The 27,975-nt window shown below is 41.3% G+C and overlaps 1 protein-coding gene across 1 annotated transcript in view; it reads right to left on the reverse strand.

The window, feature by feature from the left end:
• Positions 1–27,975, reverse strand: part of DMD (dystrophin) — a 2,524,637-nt gene that overhangs the window by 967,083 nt on the left and 1,529,579 nt on the right. Inside the window, exon 45 of the mRNA XM_066577956.1 lies at positions 6,517–6,692. Within this exon, the coding sequence (XP_066434053.1) occupies positions 6,517–6,692 (176 nt within the window). The remainder of the gene's footprint in view (positions 1–6,516; positions 6,693–27,975) is intronic.

The following is a 27,975-nucleotide window of genomic DNA, read 5'->3' on the forward strand; positions in this document are numbered from 1 at the left end:
TCTCTGCGTGCCTGGCAGAAACCTGACAGATTAAAGTCTGCTCCTTGGTGAAGCTACAGTATGTCAGCTTAGCTGTCTATTACTAGAAAGGGATCAGGTGGAAATTAACTCCAGTGCAAGATTTTTACCTGGCTGTTTCAGGAGCTTTGATATACTGTAAACTGACAGTATGGGGACGTATATCTACCATTTAATTAGCCATCTTTAGGTTTAGTTATTTATCTTTCCTCTGAAATCAATGTGAAAAAAAACACCATACCCTAAGGGATCAGTCACACGGGCGTTTGCAAAACGCATGCGTTAACAAATTCGCGTGATCGAAGCAAGTGGCACGCAGAAAAAAAACGCACTTGGCTGCCTTTTTCCACACAAAAAGAGCGCTGCCCGCTATCCCATGGTGCGGCTGTGACAGCTGCAGCAGGGGATTTCTTGGATGTGAAACCCCTGGATGCTGTCACATCCACGGGTATCACCTTTGTTCAATGGGGCCGGAGGCAGCAGCGGCGGCTCTATTGACATACAGTAAACATTGCAATCCTCTGCTACAGCTGTGACAGCTGTGGCAGAGCATTTCTTCATCTCCGCAGGGAGTCTCCTTGTCACGGAACACTGTGACAGCATTGTCACAGCTATGGCAGAGGATCGCAATGTTCTCCCATTGAATTCAATGTAACCAGTGCTACAGACGGCTCCATTGAAAGCAATGGGCTGCCGGCAGGCCCTGCAGTGATTTTCAGAGAAGGGCTTTAAATATAAAATGATCCCTAAAATGTGTAAAAAATAAAATTATATATATTATATATATATATATACATATATATATACACTCACCTCTCCGCAGCTGCCATGGCTCAGGCGCGTCCAGCTGGGTCTTCTCCTGCACTGCTCAGCCATTGATTGAATTCAATGAATGGATGAGCGCTGCCTCTGATTGGCTGAGCGCAGGGACCAATCACAGGCAGCTCTCAGCTGTCATTCAATAGCTGAGAGCTGCCTCTGATTGGTCACAGTGCTCAGCCAATCAGAGGCAGCCCTTTCAGCAGGTCGGGATTTCAAATCCCCGCCTGCTGTAAGCATTTCAGAGCAGTGCAGGAGAAGACCCGGCTGGACACGCCTGAGCCGCAGCAGCTGCGGAGAGGTGAGTATATATATATATATATATAATTTTTTTATTTTTTTACACATTTTAGGGATGATTTTTCAAGGAAGGGCTTATATTTAAAGCTCTTCCCTGAAAATCACTAAAGGGCTTGCTGGCAGCCCATTTCTTTCATTGGAGCCGGCTCTAGCGCCGGCTCCATTGGAATGAAATGGGAGAACATTGTGGTCCTTTGCCACAGCTGTGTCAGAGGATCGCAATCTTCACTGTATGTTCTCAATGGAGTCGGCGCTGTTGCCAACGGCCCCATTGAGCACAAGGTGAAACCCCTGGATGCTGCTGCATCCAGGGGTTTCACGTAAAAAATGATGTCCTATAATTTTCACTGCAGACGTTTGTGCACATGTAAAATTCACACATGTGACCGCTGCCATTGGTAAGCATTGGTTTCCATATAGTGAGATCTTTTTTAACATGCGAATAATCAGATGTTAAAACACTTGTGTGACTGAGACCTATAGCATGTGGTCATTTACAATTCAATAAAAACCATTAAAATAAAGGTAAAATACCTTGAAAAGCAGCATAAAAATGCAATGTTCATTAGAAATTCAAAAGTTGAACAAATTCCTTAAAATCACTCTGAACACACATTGACTGTGCCTTCATATAGACTATAAATGATGTGACATCTCCACAGCGGATTTTGTTATGAAACAATCTGCAGCATTTACAATAAAACATTTGTCAACATGGAGCTGAAAAGTTCAGTGTGGCATCTGCAGTGCAGTGCAGTGATTGAAATCTGCAGCAAATCAACACCAATGTCCACTGCAAAATCCACACCATTTAGGTGCAGATTTGGTCAGTGTGAGAAAAGCTTTAATGTCTGCTGCACTCCATCTTGTTCCCTATTTCATTTAGTTTATCTTGCTTAACACATATCCTGATGTCTTGACCCACGAACAGGGCAATCAAAAGTTTATAAGGACTGAAGAAGAAAAGCTGCGATTGACCTTCACTCACACAAGTGTGTGCTCATGGAAAAACAGCTGATTAAAAATGGATTGAAATAGATGCAAAAGAGTTCTGCATTTGATCTTCTATACTTATATTTAACCATGTAAGCCTTAATTAGGCTCAGGAATGCTTATAAATTAACTAATTTACGATCACAGAAACAGTTAGCAAACAGTGCGTGACTAGAGAAGAGTTTTGCCCACAGACCGATGTTGTTAATTTCAATAACCAATAATAAATTAATTGTAACAAGCTATGCATATATATAAGGCCGCCTGCAAACGGCCAGGTCGGATCCAGCTGCGAGGACCTGACCCCCTGCAGAGACCAGCTCTGCACTCATCTGCTCCCGCAGCTCCGGCTCTTTGATGTGCCGGCTGCCGGACAGCCGGCGCATGTGCAGCCTGGAGCCGGCGGCCGATGAGTGACATTTCTGCGAGCCCCGCACAGAAATAGAGCATGCAGCGATTTGTTTTCTGCGCGTTATTTCACGCAGACAAATCGTGGCTGTCTGATTATGGCAGCTTCCACAGGCGGAAATTCTGCGGGAATTTCCATCCGTGTGCAGGAGGCCTAAGTCAGTGTTAGGTCTAGCAGATGGAGGCATCATCCTGTCTCCTGAGTCTGCTTCTGTTTCTTCCAGCATTCACAGGTCTACTGTGTCTAGCTTCTCCATCCAGCTTGTGGGGATTTGCAATCAGCTTCCTATTTAAACCCTCAAGATCTTTCACAGAATGTTTGGTGTTGTTGTTTCATTTCTTATATGGCTGCATGAGAGCTGCTGGTGCAGATATCTTGTCTGTATTCAGTTTTTTCTGTATTCTGGATTATACTGTGTCTTTGGGTGTTTCCAGCACTCTGTATGATTTGCTGCTAGGTTCTTGTTTGTCTATCTATTCCCTGTATCTGTGGTCACTGCACAGGACTGCCTCAGGTTCCCACTTTATGTCCACTCCTCCATATCTGCATGGCTCGATGCAACTGACTCTGGATTCCTATTCTCACCAGGTAGGTTGGGAAAGGGTGGTTCCACTTGGTAGGATGACGCAGTGGATCCACAAACACTATGTAACAGTCAGCTGTCATCTAGCCTCACTTTCAAGGTGTTTGTCTGAAAAGACTATGAATACTTTGGCTAGTTAACAAATAAACAGAATCAGTTTTGATTACACAGAGTGCTGTGTGACCTGTCAGTGATTCTCCGAGTGGCTCGCATATTCACACACAAATTTGAAATGCAAGAATAAACCTATAGCGCTCTTTATGCTAACAACTGCAAATTACTTGTGTTTCGGTGACAATTTTCCACCTCTATCTTGAACTCTGCCCCCCATAGCACCTGGTTGGGCTGTATGCCATGGCTGGAGGTGGGGGGGAGTTATTGAAACAGCCAAGCAGCCTGTGTTGCACTATTTCCATAGCTCCCATAGACATTAGCATAAATTGCAGAAACAGCATAGCACAGTGAGCTACATTGTCTCTGCAGCTCCCAGGGTATGGAAACAGTATAGCTTGCTGTAGTATGCTCTTTCTATATCTCCTATTCACTTCTATGAAAGTTACAGAAACAGTGTAGCACGGACATACTTGGCTTTCTGTCCTCCTGATCTCACACAGAGAGGGATTCGCATCACTGGCATGTTTGTCCATGATGAGAATACACCTTTAAGGTCTACGTAGAGCAGTAAAGACTGTGTAATTGGATAATTCAGACAATTGCTTAGACATAAACACATCAATTTTAATTTTTAACCATTTTTTGAGTGAGATTAGCCTAATGTATTGTGACTAGAGATGAACGAGCATACTCGATAAGGCAAACTACTCGAGCGAATAGTGCCTCATTCGAGTACCTGCCAGCTCGTCTCTAAAGATTCGGGTGCCGGTAGGGGTCAGGGAGCGCTGGGGGAGAGCGGGGAGGAACGGAGGGGAGATCTCTCTTACTCTCTGCCCCCCGCTCCTCCCTGCTCACCGCCACAACTCACCTGTCACCTGCACCGGCAGCCGAATCTTTAGAGACGAGCGGGCAGGTACTAAAAAAAGGCACTACTCGCTCGAGCAGTTTGCCTTATCGAGTATGCTCGCTTATCTCTAATTGGGACTGTAAGATGAGGAAGAATAGACTTAGATCCAACATAAACTCTAAAATAAAATGGATATGAGGTATTTTAACTTTGTCCTATAAATAACAAGTTATTTGATCACATGACAAATGTCAATTTTACTTCAAGATTATCCAACAGAACATCATATTCAGCTGTTTTAACTCTCAAAACTACTTTCCAATAAGTGATAAATGAAGAAAGTGCGTAAATATCATTTGTAATCCTGAAGCACACACAAGGATTGAACATTTTTATAAGATTGAATACTTTCACGGACATGTGGAGTAATACAGAGTCATAACAGCTTAGACAGACAGAGAAAAAAATATTGACTGATTTATTTTACTACATAAGATTTTTGCAACTGCAAAGCACTTCTAGCCAAGTCAATATTTTTCATCAAATTTTATACTTTCAGTGTGTTATTTAGGAAATCAAATTACTAAATCCATCATCAAAGGGCTCACAGAGCTTAAGTTATTGACACAAAGCAAGAATGTTTAGTTGATGTTCAATATATTTATTTGCAAGAAAGTAGGGACTTAACTGTGAGTATCTGAAAACAAACATATGCAATATGAATAACCCCTTCTACTGCTGGCGACAGAAAGAAGCCTGTCTTATTACCTCTGAGCAGACCTAAGGAATTGTGTCCTGAATCACCCCCTTTCCCCTCATCATACATAGACTGCTATGCATGAAGAAATGTACCCCTGCCCGAGTGAGAGATTAGCTTGGGTACTTAGGGTTAGGACTCGTGTTTTCATCGATAGGCAATAAATGGAGTCAATCAAAGTTAATGGACTTTCATTGATCAATGCACACCGGCGTGTAGACCCTGCGTATGAATACGCATGAGAAATAGATTGCAGCATGCTCTATATCTCTGCCTACATTTGTATAGGCTTTATATGAAACTCTGTCCATACGCAATACAAAAAAAACAGTCACACTGAGCATGTCTGTGTGCATGTGATAAGCGGGCATGTGCAGGGCAAAACACAGCCGTATGCGGTCTCTGCCAGTTATCTGCCAGCAGAGTCGGTATCTGCAAAATGCTAAAATGCTGCAGGGAGACCCGCATCATTTCATCCATACACCTGTGGGCATGAGCCCTTATGTCTGCTACAGAAAATATTCAAAAAGGGGATTCAGAAGCAGCAGGTGTCATGGCAATGATAAAATACTTGACATAGAAAAACAAAGTGTATATTGACATAGTGTATCCTCTATGCTCCCCATAACATATGTTTTTTTTCGAGATTCCAATTGAAGTCAACTGGAAAAAACTTTTTTGACCTACTGATGATGTATTATGGGGGTATTCTTCCTTTAAAGCACTGTTTCAAAGAGAGAATACGGTACCTCTATAATATAGGCATATTCCAAAGGCACACAGGGTAATAAGGGGCTGCAGACAACCATAGAGGTGTAATACACATGTGCATGTGTATTTTTGGACATTGGTATTATATGTTCACAAGGTTGGCTTTGAATTTGTGATCAGTGTATGCAGAGATATAGCTAAGGTAGCTTCAAATCATACCATATTTGCTGAATGACCAACAAAAAGTACAGCTTGACCTGACAACTATATACATGCATCTGTTAAGGAAACTATTAAAGCATGTGCTGTTAAAGGGGTTGTCTGTATTGGAAATGTTAATAGAGAGTGACCTCCATTCAAGACTCCCATCTACATGGCAAAGCAAGGAATAGTTACAAAGAATCCCTCTTGCAGGACAAGACATGTCAATCTATTACATAGACAGCATATACATTTAAGCAAGAACTGTGCAAAGCTTTACCCTTACTATAGCGCTACAGGTAAATCAAACATGGAAAATGTAGGGTTCTCACCCTGTGATAGGCTTATCGTGGACAACTTCATAAAGGCTGCCCTCATATGTGGCGTAATCACTGTAGACATTCCACAACAGAAAACCGGCATCAATTATCCCGGGAAACCACAGTGGCCAAATCGGTACCTAAGTGGTGTAACTTTGGCAACGTTGTATCTCGTGGATCTTCTTCAGAATTTAAGGCTTGTATTTCAAGGCTTCAATTCCGCAGCATAAATAGACATGCTGGGGATTTGTCGTAGAAATGTTCTGCGCCATGTGGATGAGATTTCTGACATCTCCTCCGTATGACTTGTACTGTAAATGCTGTGGCATTCTGGCAGCAGAAATTCAGCAGAATTTCTGCCACATGTAAAGGCAGCCTTACAGTTTGCAATACTTGTTGGAGTAACTAGCAGAGAAACTCTTAAATACATAGAGGAGGGCTCACCTTCTTCTTCTTTCTTGTAGCTTTCTGTTGATTTTATTCCAGCGAGAATTTAAAGTTTCCAAATTCTCTTTAATACAAGCAGCGTCAGCAGTTGAGGACTGCTCAGCTATCTCTCCGCCAGATACATTCAGTATTCTCAAAACAGCAAGCTGTTCTGCTATGCCATCTTCAAGTGCCTGAAGAAGAAAATGTACAGATTTTAATTGTCATAGAAAAATGCCTCTTATAAATTACCAGAAGCCAAAATAAATATATATAACAAATTGGTGGTGAACCTGAGCTTGAGATTTTTTTTTACTGTGATTAGAAGGTCTTTTACTGAGGATATGTGTCAGCAACATGGGGCAGTGGCTGCTATCTGCTGCTAGCAATGTACACTATATGGACAAAAGTCTTTGGACACTGCAGAAAATCAGCAAATATGCAAATACTGAGTTTGCTGAACGGCATGCTGGGAATGGCATGGGTAAAATAAAAAGCTGCTCATTTTGTAATAACTATTCATTCATCCGATCGAGTGCTTATGGGACAAACTGGAGCCAAGGGTACGACACCGCCACCCACACCCATCCTCACAGCAATCTCTTCTCACAGCCTGGCACAAGGAATGGCGATCTATTCCTGCCCGGACTTACAGAGAAGTTGTGGAAAGTATGCCTTGACATGTTGCCACTTTAATACAAGCAGAAGGAGGGCCGACACGTTACTACATAGAATAATAAAGCACTTTTCATGAAAAACATGCAGTGCCCAAAAAGTTTTGTCCATATAGTGTATGTTCGAGGCTATGTACTTTATAGTGGCAAGGCAATTGTGTACAGAAAATATATTTTGTAAAACTGATAGAATAAACCATCATAGTGCTGCACCACCAAATGGAATGGTAGCTAATCTATGAGTGAATATCCGACCTTTTAACAGACCTTACTAGGGACTAGGCCATGACTAGGGCCGTAAGCAAAACCAAAATATCCATGTACATGGCAAATGGTAATTCAGATGGGTCAATATAGTGTATGCAACATGTTAGCCCTGGCAGACTTATAGCTACTGCCTTTGAGAACAAACACTAATCATGAGCACTAAAATTATTTTTATGGTACATGTATCCTTGAGTACTGAATAGTTGCCTGACAGGTCTGTCTGTCTATCGATATATGTAACAAAGTTTAACTCCTTAATGCTCCATGATGTACAGTTACATCATGTAGGTTCAGTGTTCACATGGAGGGATATCCGTGGTTGATTCCGCTCCATACAATGCAGGTGCCATCTGTTTTTTTTACAGCCAACACCCATGCGCAATAGCTCTGATCTGCACCACCACTGATTGGAGCTGTTAACCCTTTAAATGCCACTTTCTATTCTGACAGCAGCATTTAAATGCCCAGATCTATGTTCAAGGGGTTCAAAACAGATGAGATCGTGGAGTGCTGTGTGGTTGCCATAGCAGCTACAAAAAGCCTTCTGAAAGCCCCAAGGGCTACCACTACAGATTGTTCATCATACTATGGTATTACATCATACTGCAAGAGTGATCAAACCATCACAAGTTCATGTCCCCTATGGGGACTAAAAAAAAATGTAAATCAGCTTAAGAAGTTTTATTAATTATTAAAAGAACATTAAACTTAAAAAGTTACAAAAAAAACTCCTTTGCCATAATTATAATAAAATAATCGAAATAAAAAAGCCTAAAAACATACTTGATGTTGCTGCATCCATAAAAGTTTAATTTATCAAAGTAACACATTATTTTCCCTGCACGGTGAACATTAGAAGGAAAATAAACAACACCAGGATTGCGCTTTTTTTTGGTTGCCCTGTCTTCAAAAAAAAAATGTAACAAGAAGCAATCAAAAAGTCATATATGTACTCCAAAATGGTGCCAATAAAAACTACAGGATGCCCTGCAAAGAAATGAGCCCTCACACAACTATGTCGATGGAAAAAGAAAGTTATGGCTGTCAGAAGATGGCAGCAGAAAATAATTTAGGTTTTTTTCAAATATATTTAACATTTAAAAGTAGTTTTGCTGCAGGGGATAGAAACAAGACCCTCCCAAAGATGCCGGAATATTGTTTTTATCCATTTCCCTCCACTTAGAATTTTTTTTTTACGTTTTCAGTACAATATATGGTACATTAAATAGCACTACTGAAAAATACAGCTTGCCCTTGCAAAAACAAGCGCTCAGACATCTCCATTGAGTTAGGACTGTTTAAACGTAGGGAGCAAAAGATTTTTAAAAAAGGGGGGGGGCGTGTTCTTATTTAAGGAAATGATCATAACTTGCTGATATAAGTCATCTTAACACAACAAATGTTATTAAAACGGCAAGTAAAAATTCTGCGCCACAGTTTGTCTAATGCGACAAGTGCCAAGTTAAGGTTTGCTATATCTGTATCTATTTCTGTATCTAGTCAAAGTTAAAAAAAATTGAAATATTACAGATCATGTTTGTTTATTTCTATTGCTGCTTGTATAACGATTTCAATGAATTTAGGTGGTTCCTAACTTTAGTCATTAACTCTCTTTCACACAGGTAAAGAATTTAGCATGGTGTGTTGTCCTCTTCCTGACACCCAGTTGCAAATCCCACAAATCTTTGTAGCTGGATGTGACATGAATAGATGGATATTAGATAGATAGATATGATATAGATAGATAGATATGAGATAGATAGATAGATAGATAGATAGATAGATAGATAGATAGATAGATAGATAGATAGATAGATAGATAGATAGATAGATAGATAGATAGGAGAGGGAGAGATAGATATGAGGTAGATAGATTGATAAATAGATATGAGATAGGCCCCCTGCACATGGGCAGAAATTGCGCAGCGGGATTTCCCGTAGAATTTCCACCCCTGCCTGCCTGCATAGGATTGAATTACAAAACGCAATCCTATGCGCACAGCCGCAATTTGTCCGCGTGAAAACACGCGGAAAACAAATCGCAGCATGTTCTGTGGCCCGCACAGAAATGCCACTCCTGGCGCGCCGGCTTCGCTCTGTTCATGCGCCGGCACATCACAGAGCCAGAGCCGCGGGAGCAGGTGAGAGCCGCACTGTTCCCTGCAGGGACGCGGGTCGAATCCCACTGTGAGAATTCTCGCAGGGAATGCGACCCAGCCGTCTGCAGGCGGCCAAAGATATAAGAAAGAGATAGATATGAGGTAGATAGATAAATAGATAAATATGAGAGAGAGAGAGAGAGATATGAGGTAGATAGATAGATAGATAGATAGATATGAGATAGATAGATAGATAGATAGATAGATATGAGATAGATAGATAGATAGATAGATATGAGATAGATAGATAGATAGATAGATATGAGATAGATAGATAGATAGATAGATAGATAGATAGATAGATAGATAGATAGATAAGAGAGATAGATAGATAAGGTAGATAGATAGATAAGGTAGATAGATAGATAGATAGATAGATAGATAGATAGATAGATAGATAGATAGATATTAGGTAGACAGATATGAGATAGATAGATAGATAGATAGATAGATAGATAGATAGATAGATAGATAGATAGATAGATGTGAGATAGGTAGATGTGAGATAGATAGATAGATATGAGATAGATGGATGGATGGATGGATGGATGGATGGATGGATGGATGGATAGATAGATAGATAGATATGAGATAGATATGCGATAGATAGATATAGATATTTTACATTCCAATAGAATTCCAATTTCCACTTATTTATTTTGAGGATAAAAACCACTGTATTTGGTATTGTATAAATCAAGTGGTTGCAATATTTCTTCACTTTACAGTAAAGCTTATATTGTGTATTAAGCTGGACATGACTATAGATTTCAGTTTAGGAAAGATTACACTGACGGTAAACCATGTAACTAAAGATTGCAGTGCATGGAATTCTAAACATGTACAATATCTTTTTTAATCCACTGCTAGAGTATTTGATTCACAATCAGCCACAGCTTGACAGAACAGAAATCTCCTTCTGCTGGTTGAACATCAGGAATCAAAGTGTCTTTTTTTTTTTTAAATTCTGTCAACTAGCACACTGTGATTTGTATGCCCTCGGGATATGTTCTAAAATATTTTCTGAGGGAGATTCCAAAACAACTACTAAAGAGCAGTCCAGCAGCTTGTGAAGTAATAAGGAAATAATGATGGACTGCAGATAGTATCAGAACCTGCCAAAATACAATATAAAAAAGCTACAAGAGAAGCTCATCCAATTTTGTTTGTACTTATATTTTTGTCTTACAATATCAGCAACTTACTATACCTACCTACGACATATAATGTATACAGTAAACCAGAGTACAGTAATAGATAGCAAAACAGCTTACATACTATGAAACCCTGTCTGCTCTATGCCCATTCACAATTTGTATTATACAATAGTTTCATTGATTTTCTTTATGGATATCCAATGTTTTTAATTGCTTCAATGCATCTAAAATAAAATAAAATTAATTCAAGCTTGCTAAAATCATTGCAGAACCCTATGTCTCTATTGTATAAATGCAAACATTCAGCTCATTGCTTTCAATTTCAGTTCTCCATGTCTGTACATGGAAAGGCCCAGAGTCCACTGCCACATGCAACTTCAATATATAGATTAAGTCAATGGAGGATTATACTGGGGACAATTAGGGTGGCCACCCCAGGCTCAAGGCTCGAGAAGACCCATGGTTGTCTAAACCATCCATAATAATAATCTGCAGATGCTACTAAGGGCACGCCATCAGATCTCTGGCTGAGCCTCCAGTGCATGGTTAGGACAGACAGGTCCCGCTGCTAAAACTCTTGCCATTGGGACTGGAGGGGATTAGATTCATGAAAACACTAACATTGTCTTTCCATGCTTTATCTGGAACAGATGCACAGCATGATGTCATCACTCCTGCCCAGGCTCCAGTGCTCCGATTACAGTGCCAGAGTCAGAGTGAGGAGTGATGACGTCATGCTGTAAACTGTGCAAATGCACTTCAAGTGTGGGAAGACAGTATGAGTGCTCTCATGATTTTAACCCCCTCCTGTCTCAGAGGCTGAAGTTTTAGGAGTGCATCGTTTGTTCAACATTTGTCCCATCTAAATAGAGCTTTAATATCCTACATTGCTAAATATCTGGCGCCTGTAGTCCAGTGAAAACATCTTTTTTGCAGTTTTAAGAGATCATAAAATAATATATATGCAATATTTGAAGGCAGTAATGCCCAGATAATGCTAAATTGGTTGTGTCATTAAGTTCAATGTGTTGTAACTAGAGATGAGCGAGCATACTCGTCCGAGCTTGATGCTCGTTCGAGTATTAGGGTGCTCGAGATGCTCGTTATTCGAGATGAGCACCACGCGGTACTCGTCTCGATTAAACGAGCAATACAGCCGGCTCCATTGCTTCCGGCGATCGCGGGATGAATTGTCGGGAAGGGCTTAAATATATAAGCCCTTCCCTGCAATTCATCCAGAAATGTGTAAAAATAAAAAAAATATATACTCACCTTGTCCCGGCAGAACGATGTTAGCCCATTGAATTCAATGGAGCCGGCAATACAGCCGGCTCAATTGAAAGCAATGGGCTGCCGGCAATCGCGGGATGAATTGACGGGAAGGGCTTAAATATATAAGCCCTTCCCTGCAATTCATCCAGAAATGTGTAAAAATAAAAAAAATATATATACTCACCTTGTCCCAGCAGACGGAGTTCAGCGCGGCCGGCCTGCAGTGGGTGTGAAGGGGGTGTGAGTCAGACATGCCCCTGATTGGCTCAGCGCTGAGCCAATCAGAGGCAGATCTCACTCACACCCATTCATGAATTCATGAATGGGTGAGTGAGTGTTGCCTCTGATTGGCTCAGCGCAGCTCTCAGCTGAATGACAGCAGTTCAGCACCACAGTGCAGGGGACAGCAGGAGAACACGCAGCTGTGCCCCTGCAGCTGAAGGGAGGTGAGTATCTATTTTTTTTTTTTTAAATCACTTTTAATTCATTTCCAGGGAATGGCTTATATGTAAAGTCCTTCCCTGAAAAAGAATTCAGGTGTGCCAGCGGACCATTGTCTTCAATGGAGTCGCCGGCAGCAGCAGCTCCATTGAAGAGAATGCCTGCATTTTTATTCTTTTTTACACTAAAATCTTTCTTTTTCAGGTAAGGGCTTATATTTTTAAGCCCTTCTCGAAAATTCATCCCGCGCTCGCCGGCAGCCCATTGCTTTCAATGGAGTCGGCTGTACTGCCGGCTCCACTGAATTCAATGGGCTAACATCGTTCTTCTCTGCCACAGCTGTTACAGCTGTGGCAGAGGAGAACGATCGTTATGCTGACAGTGGGGGGGGTCTCACTCTTGCCACTATTGTGGCTTAATAGTGAGACCTCGGAGCCCGAAATGCAGCCCTGCATGTTGCTCCTCGCCTGCCCTATCCATTTCTGTGTTTTTTACATGACTTTGGTGATTTGCTAAGATTTTCACAAATGAAAACCTTAGCGGAGCACCAGTCATATACAAAAATGCTCGAGTCGCCCATTGACTTCAATGGGGTTCGTTACTCGAAACGAACTCTCGAGCATCACTGAAAGTTCGACTCGAGTAACGAGCACCCGAGCATTTTGGTGCTCGCTCATCTCTAGTTGTAACTTTACAATGTATCGCCTGTTTTCTACAGATCTGCAGGAAAACCTAACAGCAATACAAGGCACATAAACTGCAGCCCAGAAAGGTTAAATTACAATTTTATCTCAAATTTATCTATTACAGCAGGACATATATCACAGCAGCTGAATGTAAGTTGCCCAATAAAATTTTATAATATGAAGTATAAATTATAATAATCTAGAAAATTATGTGATGTCAATCTACAATACTGTCTAAATATATTCTTACAGTATATATCAGTGAGCTAGGCTGGAATATTTTCATACTACGTCTTTAGTCTACGGTTACCATATTCACTGGGAAAGCTTCTGGTGAATATGAGTAAAGGGAACCGCAGACCCTAGTTACTCAACAGAAGTGAATTTAGTCTCTGTTCATATGATTTGCATCATGATTTTTTTTTTCTGCATGGAATTTCTTACCTCTGCCAGGAAGTGCTGGGATGGGAATACCCCCTTAACTGACTAGTCCTTCATTCTCACAGTAATAATTCTTAATGATAAAGTTAAAACAGACTGTTAGGTTGTGCTGCTGGTACTTATTATTCTATGAGGTTCTAGGAGCACACTGCCACAGCTAGCAGAAGTGTGGAGTTCTCCAGCCAGCCAATCCCCACTGGTCTCCTGCACATATATACCAGCCCCTCTGGCTAGAGGAAGCTGGTTTCCCAACACCCTGGTGTTTGCTCCATGCATAGTGTCTGGGTGTATTTGTGTGAACAGTGCTGTGTTCTGTGTGTCTGCAGGTAGCCAGACATGTGGTGTATGAATGGTCCTGTTTTCTGTTGTTATGCATTCCCTTGTGTGTTGGAGTGAACTGTGTACTATTCTGTGTGGATCGTTTACAAACTAGGGTGCCAGACCCTTAGGTTTCAACATGGGGCCGTCCCTATTGGGACGATCGCCCTGCATGCAAGCAGGATTCATGTGGAAGTTGACCAGTTAGAGTAGGGACCCACGAGATAATGATGACTCATGGGCTTAAGTATTTTAGCTAAAATACGAACTAATACCTCATACATTCTATAACAATTCCATCTGTTTATGTGTGCAGGTATATTGGTAAGTGTTTTGGGAGTTTGCCAGTCATTGTGTTCTGTCTGCCCATAAGTCCAGTTTGCAGTTCACTTTGCCTTGGTGTGACTGTTTTTGCGGTTTTGTTAGGACGCAGTCTACGTCCGTGCTGAGGTGCGGTGTCCTATAGCCCCCCCCGGACGTAACACGGACAAGTCCAAAACTTTATGACACAATTCTGTTTTCTTAACTGGAATGAATGATAGAGTTAGAAAGGCTATTGCCCCTTTTGCATAGTTAAATGGATTGTATTATAGCGAATAATGCTTTGTAAACTTGCTAAAGACAAAATCCAAACAAAACATCTATTGCAGACCATTTCTGTGAGTATAAGCAAGTACAAAACTAAAGTCAATATAATTAGTATATTGCAAGTATTTTTTTGTTTGTACACTTTCAGCATATTAATTTTTTTCTACATCCCACAAAACCCCTTTAAAAGAGATTACTCAAATTGTAACAATATTCGGAAGAAATTTCTGTGCTGATGTTTTTAGCAAATAAAGCTTGTCAGGTCCAGAATCAGCGCCACCACATTGCTACAGTAATGACTCAGAAAAGTCAACACAGCTTCTAGAATAAGACCGAAATGTTATTTGATAAGTTTCTACTTAACCTTATTTTATTCAAGTTTGGGAGGCCAAGGTTCAGGGATCATTATTTAGAATCTGATTTACTAAAATAAAATTTTCAATTGAAGGCTTTTAATTGAAAAGGGTTGTTTCACAACCACAACCTTTTTCTATATGTTAGGTAGTAGAGGATCTCCCTGCTCCCTCCACTAAATAAAAGGAAGTGCCACATGCAAAGCTCCACCCACTTTCACTAAGCCTTGCCCTTATGTTTCATTATCATCATTGTTGAAAACTGGCTCCGTGGCTCATGTAGTCAGTGTTATCAATCACATCATTGAGGGAAGGCACACAAACTGAGTAAACATGGTACCTTCCGGAAATCATCACTGCATCACAGAGGTCACTAGGGGACTAAAGGAGACCGTATCCTTTTGGTCCTTAGGCCTTGTGTTGTATGTTGTTCAGGACTTATATAATTTGATGCAACGTTACAAGTAGAATGGAGTGGAAGAGTGTAAATAGAGATGTACAGAGAGAACATTTTATTGTGCGCTGCATAAAAACTGTGTTTCACCTACAATGATCCATTGCCGTGCCATCACAATATCTCCATTTGTATCTAAAGACCCATTTATACGTAACGATTGTCCCTCAAAATTTGTTCAAACGACCGAAAATGAGCAATAATCGTAACATGTAAACGCAGGCATCGTGCATTTTTCATCTGAACAGTGAGTTTAAGGTGAACTTAAAATCCATTGTTCAGCCACAGAGATATAAAGTGTCTCTCAATAGACCACATGCTGTGTTCTGCACGGCAGTTGGGAGATTACATTGTAACCTGCCATCAACCTGGAGCAGAGCAATGCAGCTGTGTGCACAGCTGGACAGGGGATTAAACACATGCTAGGCTCTGCAAACAGCTCCTGGAGGCCCTTTTACATGCAAATGAAGATGATAAAGTGTTAATGGACATTACTGGCTATTAACACTTTATGCAAAAAGATCGCTAAAACTTTCAATCTTTCGATCGTTTGAAAAATTATCTTTGCGTGTAAGCAGTCCTTTATACATATGGCCTTTTAGGACATATGTATATCATTGGAGTCAGCATGGAGAGCTTCAATAGCATATTCTGCATTCATTTAAATAGATTGGATAATCTACAGGGGAAATGTATAGCCAGATATAGTTTCCCATAGCGATCACAACTGACAGCCAAGGAATAGAGAAGCCAGACCTGCGGAAATCAGTTTATCACTGGACAGACAGTAACTAAACAGAATAACTTATAACTGGGTTAGTTTTTAAAATACGTTTTACTAAACTATCCAGAATAGACAGCCAATGCTCACTCGCAAATATTGTAAAATATGTAAGCCACTGAAAAAAGCGGAAAAAGGTGACAAAAAGCACTGATACTTGATGGAAGAAATGACCTGCGTTAGAATGAAATTGCTTTGCATAGTAGATTCAGCACAGCTATAGAATTGCTGTATATAAAAGCAAGGAACTGAAATGTTGCTGTGAACACAAGACACAGGATGAAGAACCTCAAGGACTTCATTAAGAAATTTCCCTTTTGTTTTGCCATATTAATATGAATCTTCCATTAGTGAGAGGAGATTGTCTGATGAGTGCGTCAATTTGAATCCCACAACAGAATTCAATTGTAATTTTCATTGAACACCCTTGAATCACGATGAGAGCTGGATTTGCAATTTTTGCCAGGCAGTTCAGACAATGCTGAATTGTTTACTGTTGTGTGGATATTTCTTCTCTTTACATTTACAGAAATGTTGTATTTCCTCAGGGTATGTGTGTCTTAGGACTGCAAGTCCTGATAAAAAATTAGCATCATCTGAGAACTTAATTAGGGTAACAATCGTTCTCATTTGATTGAAGTATTTTTGTGTATAGCTTTCCAGATTTATTTAAAGGTGGCAATAATGAATTGGCTGGGGAAATGACCCACTCACTAAAGCAATAGAGAAGACCAGTATTGTGGAGAAGGGGGATTGCGCAAATCTGTAATTGTTTTTTTTTATTATTATAAGAATACAAAATTCCCTTTACAGGGAGACTCATGCGAGCTCACAGGCTCTATTTCTAACTCAATGTGTGGAAACCATTTCTTGCAAACAAGAGATAAGGGGAAACACAAAAAGGAATAGTCATTGAAATAATTTCACAACTGCGGCAAGGCTATCTCTTCTGTCATATTGCCTTTTTGACTGAAATATTAATTATATTTGGATGCAACCTGAGCGATTGAAAAAAGTCTCTTCAAAGCATACTTCCTAGTCCATAGCGGTGTACTATAATGCACTGAATTACGCAGTATGCCTAGTGAACGCACCAAATGATACATTGTCATACTCACTACTTCCCATATTTAGCTCTACGCATTAAAGAGGTTGTCCAGTTGTAAAACAATTCATGGTCTATCTGTGAAATAGGCCAATAATGGTACATTAGTGTGTGTGTGTGGAAGGGGGGGGGGGCATCTAGGACCTACACTTAACAGTTCTTTGTTGAGCTGGTGTGCTTGTGCACAAAACCTCCACTGCATATGTGCAGCTGTGCGCTGGCCGGCGCTTTAGCACATATCCACAGAGAAGAAAATGAAGACCCGGATGGGTGACCCTGGGCCAAGGGCATGTCATACTCTACTGCAGGCTCCCGCATGGAGAATCTGATCCGCCCATGAACATGAGGCCTGAAGGGAATTGGAAGTTGTCCTGGAATACCAAACCTGGCCACTGCAGTGGAAATGGAGCTGTTTGCTTCCTGCAGAAATTAACTACGTTTATGAGCATACCAGCCCCTTATTTCAGAACTACAGCTTAAAGCAATTCAGGGTGGTGAAAATACAAACTCAAAAGCTGTCTGTGATTGGTGTCAGCTTTTACATTTGCTAAAAGGGGAGTCTATTAGCAATTTTGAAGCTGCTATCATCAGTTTTGATGCCACTATCACCAGCACTGAAAGTGGGCCTTTATCCTGAAGTGTTCTTTGCTTTCTTCATTGAGGTGCTGCATAGCACTGATTGAGAGCTATAGCGTCCAACCAGGAGACCACTACGGCTGTCAATCAGAGCAAAGGGCTGTGGAGCTGCTCAATGGAGAACATTTCAGGGAGAAAATTTGCCTTTGAGAGCACTTGCCATGGCACAGACCTCTGAAAAAAAGTTTATTTTATCAATGATAGAGGTAGAAACATCCTTTACTTCCTTTGTTTTCCTGCCTCTACAGAGACATGTCAGCAGTTTTGCAGAGTCAAAACTGCTGATATACTCCCTTAAAGAGTTGCTGATTGGTGCGTTAACACAACGGTTATATCCTCTGTTACTCCTCTAAAGCAGGGGTAAAAGCAGAGGAGTAACAGGGGATATATGAGTTGGTCCCCCACCAATCAGAAGAGCAGAGACTCTCCATCAAAATCACCGAAGAGTGACAGAGACAGTTGAGTATCCTCTAAATCTCTCATAGATCTAGTGTATGTGTTTCCAGGCTCCTACATGTCCCCCCACATTTTCTAGGCATCCTCACCATCATATATATTATATTATTAGCCCAGAATTATTTTTATCTTACTTTCTTAGAAAAAAAAAATCAGATGAAACTCATGAGTGAACCTGGCCCAAAAATGTAACTCTTAGGGCGCCCACCCACTGGCGTTTGCGATTTTCGTGCGTGAAGAACGCAGCGTTTTCGCGGCGTTTTTCCCGCGTTTTCCGCGGCGTTTTTCCCGCGTTTTCCGCGGCGTTTTTTGCCGCGTTTTCGCGGCTTTTCCATTAATTTCCATTGACTTTCATGGGTGCATTAGGAGAAAAATAAGGACACATATGCAACTGACAGTTCCTATGTTAAAAAACGCAACGCAACGCAAAAAAAAACGCCAGTGGACAGGAGTACATTCAATTCTAATTGCTCTTGAGAAAAAACGCAAAACGCAAAGAAAAAAAAATCGCCAGTGGGTGGGCGCCCTTAGGGCGCCCACCCACTGGCGATTTTTTTCCCTGCGAAATTCGCAGCATTTTTTTCTCTGCAGGGGTCTATGGGACTTGTAATGTTAAAATCGCGATCGCGCAAAATTGCGATTTTGCGCGATCGCGATTTTAACATTACAAGTCCCATAGACCACTGCAGAGAAAAAAATGCTGCGAATTTCGCAGGGAAAAAAATCGCCAGTGGGTGGGCGCCATTAATGTCTACCTGTAAGTTCTATGTAAAATCCTTTGACTTGCTGAACTCAATTTTATTGACTGAAGAAATAATAAAAGTGCGAAAGGACCATTAGTGCAAACAATTAGTTACAATCAAAAGCAACAGCTAGGACCTCCAAAATAGCTTTCAGCTGTATTAGGAAATATACCAAAGGTTTCCACAAGGGGACTAAAAGCGGAAATTTATTTTAAAATTGAGAAAAGCTATTCACCACTCCTAAAAATAAAGGGTGTGTTCACACATGGCAGGTTTTGGTGCTTATCCACAGCAAAATCTGTTCCATTTTATGCATCTTTGGACTTTGATCTAAAGCAGATTTCACCTTTTAAATTAAAGGAGTGAAGTCTGGTTTGTATCCACTTCAAAATCTGCAACAAATGGTACAGATTTTGATGAAATTTTTACTGCAGACTTTTCTTCTCTGGGAAAATGTGCATAAAATCCGACACATTTGACTACATCCTTACTAAACATTAGAGGAAGAGGTAAGAAATTACAGTTATAGCAAATTATAATATTCCTTGAATCAACAACATCTCCAGAAGTCTAGTACCCAACTACTTCAATATCACCCTTTAAGGGCTTATTCAGACAACCGTATATCAGCCGCGTATTCACGCCGGCCGATATATGGTGTCCCTCTCTGCAGGGGGAGGAGGCTGGAAGAGCCGGGAGCAGTGCTCTGAGCTCCCGCCTCCTCTCCACCCCCTCTCTGCCACTCTGCACTATTTGCAATGAGGGGAGGCGGGATAGGGGCGGAGCTAATTCCCGGAACTTAGCCCCACCCCACTCCACCTTCTCTCATTGCAAATAGTTCAGAGGGGTGGAGAGGGGGTGGAGAGGGGGTGGTAACTCAGAGCACTGCTCCCTGCTCTTCCAGCCTCCTCCCACTGCAGAGAGAGACGCTGTATATCGGCCGGCGTGAATACCCAGCTGATATACGATCGTTTGAATAAGCCCTTAGGCTGCTTTCACACAGGCAACAAAATCGTGAGATTTTGCCACGATGCATCAATGCGAGAAAACGCATGTATGTGAAGCCTATGCTTTCCAATGGGTTCTTCCACATTAGCGATGTTTTCTCTAATGCTATCTTGCGAGAGAAAAGAATTGCAGCATGCTCTATATTGCCGCGATTTGCAATTTTTTTTGTAGCCCATGTTTCCCTATAAAGCCTTCATTTGTCATATCATAATGCACAAAATCTCAGTTTTCATGCGATGAGACTTTAATATCAGAAAAAAAGGCTTAGCTGAGCCACGGCATTGATTGGCCAATTCATAAATCCCGCCTCCACAATGTGATACCTGTGATTGGTTCTTCAGCCACTGCTCAGCCAATCAATGCAGCATTGGATGAACCAATCACAGCCATCGCAATGGTACATCCAGCGCTACATTGGTTGGCTGAGTAGCGCTCAAGAACCAATGTGAGCCATCACTTCCTGGAGGCGGGATTTATGAATTCTGCAACCAAGAACTGATCTTCTGTGGGCGAACAAGGACTGCAGGATGCACGGTGGAGCTCCAGAGAGCAGCAGGAGGACCTGGACCCAGCGTGCTAGGTAAGTATTCCTTTTTTTTTATGGAATGCAGCTAGGGCTTATTTTCAGAGTAGGACTTAAACTTCTTGCGATTTTATCACAGGCAGCAACAATGCGATGCACGATTTTTCACAAGAAAACAATCAGGGGGATAAAGCTGCAATATCAACGCGATTTTGTAGTGGCAATATCTGTCTCCCATGTGAGAGAGGCCTAAGGGCTCCTTCAGATAAAGTTTGCCCATTTGATGTGCAGAGAATAGAACCCATTGATTTCATTGGGTTCATTCTCACTTTTGTATGCACTCTATTTTCCTTTGTATTTGCGTACCAAGGGCTCCATGGAAGTCTATGGGAGGCACACGTGCGTAATTCTATGGGAAAAAAAACTCATATGGACCTCATTAGGCTAAGTAGCCTTTTAAATCATGGCAGGGTGTTGCATTCACATGTAAACTGGCCCTGCATGCACAAAAAGTACAGTACTATGCACCTATAGGTGCACAAATCTACCTCATCAAATCTCATTCACGGTACACATGCGTTGCGCCGAAGCATACGCAATTGAGCAAACGGTCCTCTGAAGCCACCCCAAGAAACAGTTAAAAGGTAAATTATTCTACATACAGACATTTCAATGGCAAAAAAGCCTTGCAGAATTGCCGGAGTTGCCGAGCGCTTTAACATTCACAATGCATCTCCCAGGCTGGGCCAGCGAAGTAAGACTGGTGTGTATGGTGGATCCTCATTATGGATGTATGATTTCACTTACTTGAATAAGTTGTGACATATGTTTTCAACCCTGTAATTGTCAAGGCACTTTCAAGTAATTAAAAAAATGTCAGGTTAGATAGAATATCATGGGACCGTCTGATTTTACTGAACTTGCTGCTTAGAAATTGTCACTGGAGACCCTGAGTAAAGTTAATATTGGGGAATACCAGTAATGCAGTTTGACAGTTTTAGAGTATCCGGAGAGTAAAATGGCATAGTCAAACCCATTTAATCTCCGACATGTAAATATGCTTTAATTCACTTTCGATTTTTCTTCCTTTGCAAACTCATGCTACTAGGTTATTAGTAAGGCTCTACAGAAAGGGTTTAAATTTGACATGAATTCTTGGTAAAAGTGTAGACTCCTCGCACGTACAGCTGTGCACATTTTATGTACTGACATTCCAAGGGCAAAAAAAGACACGGCCGTAGGCGCAACTACACTCGTCGGTAGTTGCGGCTGAAAGAAGGGAATTTCTTTCCCTATGCCATCTTTTTAAACTCCCCGCAGAGCGCAGTAGTTTGAAAAAAGAATATAGGGGCTGCCCGATCTTCCCCGCACTATGTATTCACTATGGGAACTTACTGCTTAAGTTCGTGTGTTGTGATGCGATAAACAAGGAGGTTCCATAGGGAAACATGGGAGATAAAAAATACCAATGCCCAATTTTCGTGCGGACATGGTTGGCATTTGCGCACCCCCATTGTTGCCTCGATTTTCGCGTGCATGAAAATTGAGTGAAAACACAGAATGTGTGAGAACTCATTGCAATCAATGGATTCTATTGTCTGCAGTTTATATTAGTAATTTTTCCCGGCAAAAACGTGCGTAAAAATGCTCGTCTGCTGGAGCCCTGAATGTGGATTTTTATGTGATAAAGAAGGCAGAATTCTGCAATCTTCAGTTCCACATCTGCACGTTAGACATGTGGAGTCTGGTGGAAACATTTCTGCACGGCGACAAATTCCACTGCAGTGTTGCAGAAATATTCTACCTGTGTGAAAGGTCCTAAATAGAGTTCTATTCAATCTCTTAGGCTGTCTGTCCATTGGTGTTGCTCTTCAACGCCGCAAATTTTCGGCGAGGGAGAACACCCACATTTTCTGCGATAAACCTACCATACTGATAGGTTCATCGCAGCAAATCACGGCATGCCACGATTTTTAGATGTGAGATGAAAATCGCTATGGATTTCCCGCTCGTGTACATCAGGCTTCGCTTTCCATAGTTATCCTATGGAAAGCGTTTCAAGCGTGATCCACGTGCAATTTATCCAAATTCTAGAAAACTATACACAATCCAGTAGGATATGTAAAATTATATACCACTGCAACATACTTACTGCATGGGATTTTGCAGACTTCATGCTAGATTACGTTGCAAGACAATGACATCTCAGCAGAGGCGTAACTTGAAGCTTCTGGGCCCCAATGCAAAATCTGGAACGGGGCCCCCAACTATAATGCTTTATTCATAGTAGTGGGCTCCCTATATGGAGAAGAGAGGCCTTATGGGCCCACCAAGGCTTCTGGGCCCGGGTGCAACCGCATCCCCTGCATCCTTTATAGTTACACCCTTGCATCTCAGTGATGTCTGTGTTAGTAAATATTTGTACTCCTCAGGAAACCGCATATAGATGGAGCACCCAACTGAACAAGCTCTTGGGAATCTTTTCATGTTCATTTTGAATTGATGTACTAATATGTTTCAAGTACAATTTCCAGGACATTGAAGGGCTGTGAAAAATCTGGTGTTATACTTGCAGGAATACTAATTCTAAAGCATAATTAAAACTGGAAACATTTTGAAGATCCATAATACTATTGTTCCCGCAGACTATCTTTATCTCTATCCCACTCTGCTGCATTGAGGACCATGTGATGAATGCTAAAGCCAGGCTTGGACGGTGACGTCTACAAAAAAATGTGTCTTCAATAATTTTATGATTCTTTTACAATGTATATTCATTCAGAAATTGCTTCTAAATCCCCAGCCGAGATAACGATAAGCAAACCAGTCCTATTGAGTTCATATTTTCCAGGCTTTCTGCAGCTCCTCATTTTCCTAGATGATTAGAAGTAGTGAAGATGCAAATGGATATGTATAAAAACATGCAGATAACCAGAATTGTTAGACTTTTTCCGTTTATTTCCAGCTCCAATCTATATGTCGTCTGCTGAATGAATGAAAATAGATATATTTGCCATTTCAAGACAATGCATACTGCAGAGAGCAAAACTTTTGTATAATGTGCATATTGTTAGACAACTTTTCTTGTTGGGCAGAAAAGAACTGAATTTATGTCTTAAGGGATTCTTAGGCCAATAATAAAAAAATCTTATCCCAACATAAACATAAAATATAATTGTACAAGGATGAAATTACTTCATGGTAAATCCTAAAGGAGTTTTGCAGTATTTAGATATTGATGGCCTATCAATACAGGGGATCGCTGTCACATTTTGGCCTAGGCGGCAAGACACAGCACTGGCCTATGAGTAACAGCCCACCATAAGGGCGTATTCACATGTCCGTATATTGGCTGGGTTTTCACACCCGGCCAATATACGGTGTCCCTTTCTGCAGGGGGAGGAGGTGGGCCGGGCCGGGCGCAGTGCACTGAACTCCAGCCCCCTCTCCGCCCCTCACTATTGTTTAAAATGGGTGGGACGGGGTGGAGCAAAGTTCCGCCCCATCAGGCTCCCTCCCATTGCAAATAGTGGCAAGGGGCGGAGCTCAATGCACTGCTCCCGGCCCGGCCTGCCTCCTCCCCCTGCAGAAAGGGACACCGTATATCAGGCGGGCGTGAAAACCCGGCCAATATACGGACGTGTAAATAAGCCCTAAAGGTGGAAACATGCAGAAGAGCTGGCCACACAAATTACTGGGAAAATTGTCCAGCCACTAGCTGCTTTGGGTAGGTGTAATTTGGTTGAGCTTGGCCAGCTGCTCTGTGCATTTCCATCTTAAGAGCTCTTTCACATGACCATATGCGTTTATATGTTCGCCCATATGTGACGTAAAATTGCATGAATAAAGAATAGCCACGACATTTAGCCGTGTATTTTCTGCCGTTCACATCGGCCGCTGCAGCATATCAGCAAAAAACATACGCTGCAGCGTGGAAATCCCTCATTCATCAGAAGTCTGCGGAATGACAGCTGATGCTTAATAGAGGCAGCTATCTTATTTTCCCTGCATTAGACGCAGCTAAACTCCCCCCCCCCCCCACCCTCACCTTTTTTTTTCAGCTTCCATAGGAGTCTATGGGAGCCTCCAGTGTATCTCAGCAAAAGATAGGGCAAGATCTATCTTTGGACGCAGCATATAAAAACGGTGACTCAAAACGGTTGCCGATGTGCTATTTCTGTCAGCATGATTTTTTTACATGGCCAAAAATTGAACAAGCTTACTACAGGGATACAATAACAGAGCCAAGCTTACTCCATAGATACTGTACCAGGACATGGATTAATACATAGATTACGTACCAGAAATATTAAGAAGCAAGCTTAATATATAAATACAGTAACAGAACCAAGCTTACTACACAGATACAATAATAGAACCAAGCTTTCTGCATAGATACGGTAACAGAACATTTACATATATGCACAGGTGTGCTTTTGCACATACAGAAATGCTATCTTTTCTCCTTACGGAGAGAACCTAGACGGTGAGTGAGGAGACTTAAAGGGCCATTCATGCTCCTCTGGGTAATATGCAAATAAGGGAGATGGAACAATACCTCCACAGTGCCACCCATTGGAAGACAGCATTCTTTCAAATCATTTTTAAACTCTTTATACAAGCCTTGTAACAATGACTGGAAATTGAAAGTAAAGCTAGACTCCATGCACAGACAGCTGTTTCAGGGTCTTTGTCCCTCATCAGTTTGCAGCAGGATTCTAGCTTGACTAGTGAGAGGCCTAGGAGGTCAGGAATGCTATCTTTTCTCCTTATAGAGAGCAACCAGATGGTGAGTGAGTGAGGAGACTTAAAAAGCCATTCATGCTCCTCTGGGTAATATGCAAATTAGGGAGATGCACATACATAAACACACATAGGAATACATTTGACATTATGTACATACATAGGCATACTTTAACACACACATTCACCATATCACTAGAGGAGCACTCGCTTTGAACATTGCCATCACTGGGAAAGCTTGGTTGGTCTGTCTGCTGATGTAAGTGTGGCTTGCTGAAGCCATGGCAGCCACATTTCAGTGACAAACAAAAAGGATCTGTCATGTTTTCTGATCAGCGGGGCTGGCTGCATAGCTTTGTAGAAACATTCCCATTGCCTCTGTAGCAGAGTTTGTTCTGTTAATACAGCCCTGCTATTTTTCCACTCCAGCTCACATTAGATATGGAGCTCGCCATTAGTATTCAGTCAAATGGGCGGTTTCCTGTGCTTACAGTCATTTAAACCTGCCATTCACGGACAGTAAGCATTGGAGACCACCCATTTGACTGAATATTAGCATTTATGAGGTATTCCCATCTCAGCTTGTCAGAGTCAAGATATGAAACCACTGCTATAGTTACCAGCCATCCGGGCTGAAGTCAGCAGAAACAGCTGAGCATTGCAGCCCAGCATTGTCTCATCCACTCCTATAAGTGACAGCAGCACCTCACCTGCCCTATCTGGCAACAGCACTGTGGTAGAGAACTTTTTGGTCTGTTAATCCTCCTGTCTAATGTTTCAACTGCGAGAAAAGGACAAGTAAGCGTGAGCAGGCGGGCTGGTGAAACATACAGCACTGGCGGCACCAGCTGAACAATCGTACTGCTGATTTTATCATTCCCCTGTGCGACGCTCACACTTGCACTGTTGCAACCCCCGTAAAGCACTGCAATCATTGCACAGGGGGTAAAACTCATCTTTACCACAAGAAAGCGTCTGAAAGTGCGGCTGCAGCACAGGTCAGGCTGCAGGTGGCCCTAAAACCATGCTGGAGTACTGTGCCACTATGCCACTATGCCCACAGGCCCAGCCCACCTCTGGTCATCAATATCAGATTGGTGGGGATTTGACATCTGGAACAACTGTTGATCCTCTGTTTGAAGGGGCCTCTTCACTGCATACAGGGCATAGCACCATACATTGCGCCTCAAAACAAAAGATGATGCAAGCAGCATACACGAAAATACTCAAATGTGGGAAATATGCCAGCCCACTCAACCTGTAATTCTTAGGTATTAAATACTTCAAAAACAGAATATCTTGGGTGCAGGAAAGATACCTCTTTGTATTCCTCCATTATGCAATGTATCGACCAAGTAGATGTTTATCAAGCATAGTTCCTAGTTATGTGCAATGGTTATGTTGACTATTGTAATATATATATATATATATATATATATATATATATATATATATATATATATCTCACTGGCGTTACCTGATATACTTGATACCTACTTGGTTACAACATTGCATAATGGAGGAATTAAAAAGGAGATCCTTTTTGCACCCCAGATCTTGTTCTGAAGTGTATTTTTGGTACTGCAGCTCAATCCCATTCCTTTACTTGGGACTGAGCTGCAGAAAGTCCATGTGACCAATGAGTGACGTCACAGAGAGAGAAAAGGCCATGGCACCTGTGCTTTACTGGCTCTTCAAAAAGCTGGACAGGGGTGCCAGGAGGTCTCCCGCCAATCTGATAATGGTGACTTATCCTAAGAATAGGTAATCAATATTTAAGTCCTGAATAACGGCTTTAAGAGCAAAAATGAGTATGTTATTTATCGACCTTCTTGTTTATAAAGTAAAACCACAATTAGAAAACAATGACATACTAAAACATCAGGTCCAATATCCATTTATCATACAAAACATTGACCATGGACAGGCCAACAATAAGATACAATTGTCAATTAAGCATACAGCAAAATAGGCTCTACAGATCTTCAGACAAACCATCCTTGGTCTTGCCAAGGGAACGGTCTTGTGAAAAACTCTTACTTGGTTCTTGTCTAACCATATTGCTAAGATTGATGCTGTAAGTCATTATACAGTAGATAGATTCATCCCGTACTCACGTTTTATAGGCTGCACAGTCTCTAGCATATTGCTTAGAAAAACTACAGCCAGTTCTCAGTTTACGAACAGCACAGGACCAATATTAGCCAACTGCATTTAATTGTCAGTGATTGAGAGAGAGAGAGAGAGAGAGAGAGAGAGAGAGAGAGAGAGATAGATAGATAGATAATGTGATTATAGATAGGTGGATAGATGGACGGAGAGATAGATAAAGAAACAGAGAGATAGATGGAGCGATACATAGATAGATAGATATGGGATAGATAGATAGATAGATAGATAGATAGATATGAGATAGATAGATAGATAGATAGATATGGGATAGATAGATAGATAGATAGATAGATAGATAGATAGATAGATAGATAGATAGATAGATAGAGAGATATGAGATAGATAGATAGATAGATATGGGATAGATAGATAGATAGATAGATAGATAATGAGAAGATAGATACATATACATATATAGATAGATAATGAGATTATAGATAGACAGACTGAGAAATAGATAGATACATAGATAATGAGATGATACATAGATCGCTATCTCC

The sequence above is a fragment of the Eleutherodactylus coqui genome, chromosome 1 (assembly GCF_035609145.1).
Source record: "Eleutherodactylus coqui strain aEleCoq1 chromosome 1, aEleCoq1.hap1, whole genome shotgun sequence".
Taxonomy (NCBI): Eukaryota; Metazoa; Chordata; class Amphibia; order Anura; family Eleutherodactylidae; genus Eleutherodactylus; species Eleutherodactylus coqui.